The sequence below is a fragment of the Etheostoma cragini genome, chromosome 8, assembly GCF_013103735.1.
Source record: "Etheostoma cragini isolate CJK2018 chromosome 8, CSU_Ecrag_1.0, whole genome shotgun sequence".
In the NCBI taxonomy this organism is placed as follows: domain Eukaryota; kingdom Metazoa; phylum Chordata; class Actinopteri; order Perciformes; family Percidae; genus Etheostoma; species Etheostoma cragini.
In genome coordinates, this window is record NC_048414.1 from 1,891,923 (window position 1) to 1,901,544 (window position 9,622).

The window sequence follows — 9,622 nt, forward strand, 5'->3', positions numbered from 1 at the left end:
AAAAAGTCTTGGTTTCAAACCCTTTAAATGTTCCTGTTTTATGAGTTGTTGAGGACAGAAAGTGCAGTTTAAAAGCCCCTCTCCCTGGGGCCAGTGTGCAGTGTGTTTTCAAAGTAAATACACTGCGTTCAATGGAGAAAAAAACCTTGTTTTTTACCCAGACATATCAAAACAATCCATCATAAAGCTGTAGTAGCAATACCATTAACCCGTGATATTTTTGCTGAAGGTTATCATACCATCATAATCTTATGCCGGCCCAAGCCTAATGCTACATTCACATTGCTACGTTTTCGGTTTTTAAGCAGGTTTCCTTACAAAATCTCCACTCACGCAAGTGTTTTTAGCTCCGGTAGAATACCCAATCTCCGTCGTAACTAACACGCCCAAACCAAAATATCTCATCAACATTCTCGTATACTGGGTATGCGCTGCCGGGGGGTAACGCCAGTAGCTTAGGCTCATAGAAGGAGTCGTCAAACAACGAAACATCAAATTCAAGCGGCAAAACAACAACATAGCATCGTGTAACACGCGCTAGGTCGTCTCCTTTAGCGTCACATAACACGCGCTTGGTCGTCTCCTTTAGCGTCAATTAACACGCGCTTGGTCGTCTCCTTCAGCATCATTTAACGCGCGCTTGGTCGTCTCCTTTAGCGTCATATGACGCGCGCTTGGTTGTCTCCTTTAGCATAATATAACAGGCGCTTGGTCGTCTCCTTTAGCATCATATAACGGGCGCTAGGTCCTCTCCTTTAGCATCATTTAACGCACGCTTGGTCGTCTCCTTTAGCGTCATATGACGCGCGCTAGGTCGTCTCCTTTAGCATCATTTAACGCGCGCTTGGTCGTCTCCTTTAGCGTCATATGACGCGCGCTTGGTGGGGACTATTGGCGTTCCTTTTGACGCTGAGGTTAAGGAAAAGCTCGTGGGTGGGCTAACGGTTCCGTGACTCTCGTGAATAACAGGACGGTTCACGCGGGACATGAAAAAGATTCAAGATTTGTTTGGTAGATTTCGAAAGTTCACAGCTTAGAAAAAAAATACAGCACAGAAACAATTAAAAACACCATGGAAAAAGTAAAGATATTTAGCTATATTCATGAAAATGCATACATACATGTGCAATACATGAACCCTGCTCTCCTGGGTGAAAGTCCGGTGCTTGACCCATCCACCCCCCGACTAACCTCCTAACGAGGAATCTCCGCCTGACATACTACTCGCTAAACCCCGTCTAGATGCTGCTCTCCCCGGTATGTTCTACACACACGCCAAAGGGCGCCTATTTCGTTGCGTCACACGTGGACAGCCACTGTCCAAACGTTGGTATTTTGTGCGTTTCGGAGTGAGAACGGGACTGCAACACAAACCCGCAGATTCCAAACCAAAAAGGTTCAGAAGTGTTTCCCAAATGTCTCTGGTTTAGAGGCTCTGAAACGCCAGAGCAATGTGAATGCGAGCTGTAAACAAACCAAAACGTAGCAATGTAAACGTATCCTATATGTGAAGAGAAGACTTGACTCCACCAGTTGCCTCTCAGGCCTGTTGACCCCAAACTTGACCCTTCCTCTTGTACTTGACCCTGCAAACATCCCTCAGGACACTCTCTGACCCCCCCAGACCTGATGTGGCACGACCCCTGACCCCTCTGGCTCTGAGGTTGCCCCGGAAAAGAACCGGAGGAGAAACTTCCCGACTGTCTGCGACCTTTCTGACCCTGTCGGCTCACGTTGGACTGAAACCACTTCACAGGATGCCAAACTGAACTTAGACTCTCCTATCTTCTGATGATAGTATAATACAATGATAACGGTGGCTAATTATTATGTAATTAATCATTGGTGATTACTAGTTTTTGTTATTGTTCAGTTGCATCTCAGGATGTGAGATTGATGAACTCTGAGACCAGAGATGGAGAAGAGGTGGAACATCACACATCCACTCGCGTTTGACCAGATTGAAGTGTTGAAAACAGAATTTTTATACTGTTAAAACCTTTTAATAACAAAATCTCTGTCTGGTGACCTTCCAAATGTTACTTATTGTAAGCAAATTCCATGAAAAACAACAAAAATTGTGTTATCCCACCAACAAGTATTGTGTGTGCATCACAGCCTGATTTGTCATAAAAACGCATCAATGCGGTTTTAGGAAATAACAGATTTAAGACGTTGCCAAGTGTGTTGCTACAATGCTAATTAAGATGATCAGCTGCACACAACTCTCTCTGGATCTCTCAGTATGACTATGTTCAGAAAATTGGTGTCGAAGCGACAGACGTCGCCACCTCGTGTAGTTACATTTTTCGAGAGGTACACGTCAGCCTACGGCGTTGGGTCAGCTGTCACTCCTTGATGTTCAGTCAAGTGCAGATTTGAGTCGTGAATGCGTCAGTTTGCGACAAGGAGCCTACAAGATGCTAACGACAGATTTCTGTGATGACAATGCAGTAAAAATGGACCTACTTAACAAAGTTGGTTCACTGCTAGCTTAGCTACAAGTTAGCATCAAACACAACAAAGGCTGTCAGTTGAATGGCGTTTTGAGCTAACGTTAGCACTCAAACTATCTTATATAGCTACAACGATTTTGAAATGACTGCTAGCTTAGCTACAAGCTAACAATCAAACACAACAAAGGCTGTCAGTTGAATGGCGTTTTGAGCTAACGTTAGCACTCAAACTATCATAGATAGATGCGTTTCTGAAATGATCCCCATCTTCTGTTACTGTTTGTAATGAGAAAGGTTTATTACTTCATGGATTTCCCAAATTTCAATATGACAGGTTATGTCGTAAACTGTTTAAATCTGAGCATGTACGACTCACATCTGCACTCGACTCACTACGGGGAGTGACATCGGCATCTCCACGTAAACGCACATAGCCACGGCACGGATTTTACGCAGAAGTATAAATCACCCAGTTTTGGTACGATGTCCTACAAGCCGGTTCATGAGAATGCGTTGAATTTTATCGCCTAATCAGTTCATTTAGTCAATCGATAAATCTGTAAAAAAATAGTTTTTCCACCAAGAATCATGCAAAAGCACCACTTTAAATCCTGTGTTTTCCAGAGAAATTCTGAATGAAAAAGCATTAAAAAAAAAAAAGATAAATCAACCACTAAAACTTAGTTGAAAACAACAACTAATCAGCTGATCGAGAGGAAAGCCCGAACAAACGATTACCCCAAACTACGTTGTATTCATCCATCACAGTTTCTAACCCGCAACCTTGACCCTTTGTGCTTGCTGTAGTTGTGTGTACAGCGTAGTTTCCTGTACAACGAGGGAGTATTACCAACATTTCAAAACCGACTAACAATGGACTGCACTCACAGCTTCACCTCTACATCTCGGGTCCTGACTCTCTTGTTTTTTTTTTATTTCAAACTCAGGATTATTGTAAAAAAAGAAAAAGAAAAAAAAAGTTTAATGATATTTATTTTAAATTGTACTGCTGTTATATATATATAAAAAAAATGTTTCTTGTCACAGTGAAGGTTTATTTTTATTTGTTTTTTGTTTTTTATTTAGGCCTCCTGCTGCAGACGCTCAACACAGAACTAAATAATAAATGAAATCAACTGTGTGCCATCACTTCCCGGATATGTCGTTAAAGTATTCCACTATAAACATTAGATAAGGTTAATTCTGCCTACCAAAAGCTAATATAAATATACATGTATACTATACTTTCAGTATATACTTACGGTACCAGAAGTAAAAGTACTCATTATGCAGAATCACCTGTTTCAGAACAATATCGTTTATATTACTGGATTACTATCATCGATGCATTCATGTGTTTTAATCACTTTAATGTTACAGCTGGTAAAGTTACATACAGCTAGGTAGCTTAATCTATAATGATACATCATTGTGTATTAGTTGATTTATCGAAGGGTGCAACGTTAGGTGGAGAAGTGGGGGACGGACAACGCAGTGGCTCAGTGGTAGGTTGGTGGTTCGGTCCCGGGCCCTGCAGTCCTACGTCAAAGTGTCCTTGGGTAAGACACTGAACACCTGTAAATGTGTGTGAATGTTTATCTGATGAGCAGGTGGCAGCTTGTACTGCAGCATGAATGGTGAATAGTTCCTGTACTATGTAAAAGCATGATTAAATCTGTACATTTACAGCGGGTCTGGGGGTCCGTTGCCAGAAAAATGTGATTCCTGTTTTTATGTAAATTTATAAGAACCATGATGATATGAAATCCAGGAATTAAGGAAGTTGTTGATGATGATAAATTAGGCCAGAAAGAACATTGCCCAGTGGAAATTACGATTATACATCTGCTTATCCAGGGGCAGGGGACCCCTAACTATCCCTTCACGAGCCACATTAACACTTGAGTAAATGTACTTAGTTACATTCCCCTACTACTGAATATAGTGGAGTAAAAATATTTATATACTGTATATACAATATTTGCCTCTGAGATGTAATAAAGTAGAACATTTAAATTAAATTGAGATACTCAAGTACAGAACAAGTACCTTGAAATTGCAGTGAAGTAATAATGTACTTGTCCACTCCAGTGCTGTTCCTCTAGGTCAGTGCGACAGGCCGCTCCTCAGCTCTGGCAGCTGATTGGTGGAGAGACGTCAGTAGCCTAATAGATGTACAAAAGCATTTTGCTTTATTTTTAATTTCTTTCCCTTACCCCCTTTGTGTTGTGTGAACAAACAAAAAACCCAGACGTGCTTGTTTACGTCTGAAATATTGCGTTTAAAATACACGTTCGGACAGAGTGATGCCGCCCACACGAAGTGCGCTGTACACAAAAACAAAGTAACTCCATTCCTTCATCCGCAGGGAAAATAACAGGCAGCGTGACAGCGTAAAACCGGAAACCAGGAGCTTTCACCTTCAGAATAAAGTTGGAACATTCATGTTATTTGTGACTGGATGGATGGATGATTATTAGCTAAGTACTATGTGTACAAATAATTTGGCTCCGGTCATTGCCATGCTCTTAATGCACTTACACAGAAATATACATACAGCTATAATCAAGGACAACAAAGTTGGACAAAGGTATAACATAAACATTGAAGCTACTAGCCTACTATGTATGGTTATGAATGTATATGAAAAGTATTTAAGTGGTATTTAGGGCTGGGTGTACTGTTATGTTTTGTTATGTGGGCTGTTTATTGACACAATTGTGAGTCACTTTGGATAAAAGTGATAACACTTGCAAGTACCGTTTTACCTTTGCCCAAGTTGTGTTGTCCTTGTTTTAAGCTGTATGTTTATTTTCCGTGTAAGTAAACGAGCAACGAAAAACCAGAGTAAAATTCCTTATGTGAATACAATTTTACAGAAAATGACTATAAATGTGCTTCTTATTTTGAAAGTCTGACCGGAAACGGCTTAATACCACATCCATGGTGCAAGTGAGAACTACAGCGAGGATTGCAGTTCTGTGGGAAGTTGTAACTCGTCCTCGTATCACCTCTGCGTGACACTCCGGTCTTCTCCGGGAACCGTCGCCACGTTAACACGCCAGGAACCGGCGTGGTGCACAGAAACCGGACAGAGACGGTGAGTTGCAACCGGCCGCTGCGTCACGCGCAGCCGGGAATCGACCACTGCGTGGAAAACTTACCCTAACGTGTGTTAATTAAGTGTGAGAGGGAATGGTCAAGTTCCCGGAACTGAACATGGACCCTCATGTGGTTTCAGTGCAACGTCAGGTCAAAGCCTCACCGAGCAACACCAAACTCCCTTTACATTTTTAGAGATTTAAATTACGTTTTCATAGGGATTCAAAACGCACTTCACAATGGTTTCTGCAGTAGTTCTATAGGGAGTTATTGCACTTAACAGGTTTCACGTTACTGTTGCATGCTAATCCTGCAGAGCCTCTATAAACAAGTGTCGTTTTTTCAGATTAAGTGATTTGATAGTTTAGTTGGAAAGTGTTGGGCAAATACAGTGGACTCTGGTGTGCTGGGACCAGTGGTTCCCAACCTGGGGTCTGGGACTCCTTGATGTGTCTTGCAAAGCACATCTGAGGGGTCGCAGGTTGTTTGACAAGTTGGGAAGTAGCTTTACACTTAAGTGTTTTTAGTCGATATGAAGCCACAGCCAGTTAGCTTAGTTTAGCTTAGCAGGAAGAAACTGCTAGCCTGGCTCAGTCGAACAATAACAGATGTTTTGGGAGTGCCCATTTTATGAAAGAAAATCACTTTTTCTGGGATTTGGGGTGTTATTTTTGTGTGCTTCCACACACATACAAACTTGAAAAAAGACTATGCATGGTGTTTTGAGTGAGATCCGGTTTCTGAACGTCCTCTGCCTTCAGTCTCCGGGTGAGCTGTTCAACATCTGCACGGCTTTCTACGTCACTAGCCGAGAAGAGGTGGCTAACCGTAGCACATGCTAGCGCTAGCCTGCTAGCTCGTTCTCAATGGCAAAACACTGCTACAACACACACTAGTTGTTGTTGGAATGACAGAGTCTGCTCAGATGAGAACCTAATGACTGCAGGGGAGAAAGAATGGCAATTACCCCTACCATTTTGGGGGAAAAATGGGGCTTTTTGAATTTCTCTGTAGATTGAGCGTGTCACTCCTTGACGTTAAGTCGAGTGAAGATATGAGTTGCACATGCGTCACTTTGCGACAAGTAGCATACAAGATGCTAACGAGAGACTTCTGTAATGTCAATAGAATAAAAATGGAGCTACTTAACAATGTTGGTTCACTGCTAGCTTAGCTACAAGCTAGCATCAAACACAACAAAGGCTGTCAGTTGAATGGCGTTTTAAGCTAACGTTAGCTACCAATCAATCATAGATAGCTAAAACATTTTTGAAATGATTCCCAACTTCTGTTATTGTTTTGAAATGAGAAAAGTTTATTGTTTCACAAATTTCAGTACGACACATTTTGCCGTAAACCGTTAAAATCTGAGCATGCATGCATGACATCTGCAGTCAACTCATGCATGTTGACCTGCTTTTATTAGATTAGATTATACTTTATTCATCCCACAACTGGGCCATTTCGTTATTACAGCAGCAGCATTTTCTTCAATAACAGCAAAAAACAGCAACACACAAACAAGTAAACACACAAGAAATACAGGCAAACAATAGACAATGACTATATGGTAGACTGAAAGTAAGCAAAATGGCGTCAAATAAAGGTATTTAGGTATTGTATGGTTTTAATGTGGTTCTAATTAAGGTATAACAATCATTCCTTTAGACATTTAAACCAAGATAAAATGCTTCAGCTTCAGCTGTTGCACTAAAACCAAGATGTCTGTGGTGTTTAGTAATGTTCATGTTGTATAAAACACTTCATGATGTCTTTTGTGTCTTCGTGTGTTGTAGTTTTACTGCAGTTCGGTCTTAGCCAAAATCCGGTCTGTCAAAAGCACCTGCTCACCAGCAGCGCTCTCCCAGCAGCAACCTTAACTTGACCTCTGACCTCTCAACCATAACCCCCCCCCCCCCCCCCCCCCCCCCCCCCCCCCCCCCCCCCAGCCCCCAGATTGTGTCACTTCTGATTTCTTTTGTTTAATAACGACAGTGTGGTCAGCGGTCTGCGGCTCTGTGTCTTTGTCCCAGCAGCAGGCGGTGGTGAAGTCATGTTCAGGCTCCTCAGTCGGCGAGGTAATCTGACGCGGAGCTGCCCGGCAGGCCAGCGGCGCCATGAGCACGGCGTCATGGCCATCCGCCGCGAGGACATCAACCCCTGGGAGAGGAGGGCGCCGCTGGCCCCCAAACACGTCAAAGAGCTGACCAACGCCGGCATCAAAGTCCTCGTCCAACCGTCCAACCGCAGAGCCATCCACGAGAAGGTGAGGCACTGCACGTCGTCGGGGAGGAAAAACAAGACTAATTCCCTTTGATGTTAGATGAAAGGGATGTAGTGATATGCTCATGATTCACTACGATTCACGGTACTATTTTCTTTGATTTGAGCTGCAGACAAATAACTGAAAAATATTCCTTTATTTACATTGAACAAAATTAGAAACACTTTTGTTTTTGCCAACCATTTTTCAGGAGCTGAACTCAAAGATCTAAGACTTTTTCCATGTACACAAAAGGCTTATTTCGCTCAAATGTTGTTCACAAATCCGTCTCAATCTGTGTTAGTGAGCACTTCTCCTTTTGCCGAGAAAATCCATCCACCTCGCAGGTGTGGCAGATCGAGATGGCCGCGTTCATCATTTTGGTCGGGGTAGATAAGCTGTGCAAAACAACACGTTTCCAACAAAAATGTGTGCAATAAAAACATGATAATTAGATTTAAAAAACAAATCCCACATCAAAATATGAGTAGATAGAAAAAAGAAAAATCTCTTCAACAAACAACAACTACTACTAAGAAGACAAAGTGACGACAGAAGTCAACCAACAATACATCAGGCGACCTAGGGTTTATCTTAACTCACGTTTTGTTTATTAGATGTGTTGTGTACTCATGGAAGTATTGATTGCTTTCAGTACTACATGAGGGCCGGGGCCGTGATCCAGGAGGACCTCTCGGAGGCGTCTCTGATACTCGGGGTGAAGAGGCCGCCGGAGGAGAAGATCATTCCCAGGAAGACGTACGCGTTTTTCTCCCACACCATCAAGGCTCAGGAGGCCAACATGGCGCTCCTGGAGGACCTGCTGAAGAAGGTGAGAGCGCTCAAAAGATCCCTAAAGATGTCCTCAAAAGATCCCTAAAGATGTCCTCAAAAGATCCCTAATAATGTCCTCAAAAGATCCCTAATAATGTCCTCAAAAGATCCCTAAAGATGTCCTCAAAAGATCCCTAAAGATGTCTTCAAAAGATCCCTAAAGATGTCTTCAAAAGATCCCTAAAGATGTCTTCAAAAGATCCCTAAAGATGTCCTCAAAAGATCCCTAAAGATGTCTTCAAAAGATCCCTAAAGATGTCCTCAAAAGATCCCTAAAAATGTCCTCAAAAGATCCCTAAAGATGTCCTCAAAAGATCCCTAAAGATGTCCTCAAAAGATCCCTAAAGATGTCCTCAAAAGATCCCTAATAATGTCCTCAAAAGATCCCTAATAATGTCCTCAAAAGATCCCTAAAGATGTCCTCAAGATAAAGTAACTATTTACTAAAATTGGTAGTGCACTGTTTTCCGGTTAGTTTAGAAGAACTTATTTAGCAACATTTGGGAAGCTACTATCTATTTGATATTTGTAAATAACATTATTATAGTATATACTGTATATTGTGTCGAGATATTTGTTATTTTAACTTTCCAGCCTGAGGAGTAGTTGCACCACTTTTTGACCCTTATGTCTCACCTGTCTCCGGTGGTGTGACGAGATCTCGCCCCACGAGATCTCTTGAGGTTAAGATGTGACGAGACTTGTCGTTGAGGTAAAAATTGTCTTGCGATGTCGGACACAGTGCAGAGCAGCAGGTAGTAGACGGAGCCGGGCCCGGGTGGGCTTCTAATACATCTGTCTTTGAAGACTAGTCTGGCTCGGACCTCCAGACTAACTCAGACGTTGACTCGGTTCACATTTGCAGAGCGGTAGCACGATTGCAATTCTGCCGGTAGAACCCAACGTTAGAGGGCACGGCTTCTCTCTCTCTCTCTCTCTCTCTCTCTCTCTCTCTCTCTCTCTCTCT

The 9,622-nt window shown here is 42.4% G+C and overlaps 1 protein-coding gene across 1 annotated transcript in view; it reads left to right on the plus strand.

Moving 5' to 3' along the window:
- The first annotated feature begins 5,375 nt into the window (after window positions 1–5,375).
- The window catches only part of aass (aminoadipate-semialdehyde synthase), a 27,309-nt gene continuing 23,062 nt past the window's right edge, over window positions 5,376–9,622 (plus strand). The window contains exons 1-3 of the mRNA XM_034879017.1: window positions 5,376–5,556; window positions 7,598–7,824; window positions 8,477–8,653. Of these exons, the coding sequence (XP_034734908.1) occupies window positions 7,612–7,824; window positions 8,477–8,653 (390 nt within the window). The 5' untranslated portion in view covers window positions 5,376–5,556; window positions 7,598–7,611. The remainder of the gene's footprint in view (window positions 5,557–7,597; window positions 7,825–8,476; window positions 8,654–9,622) is intronic.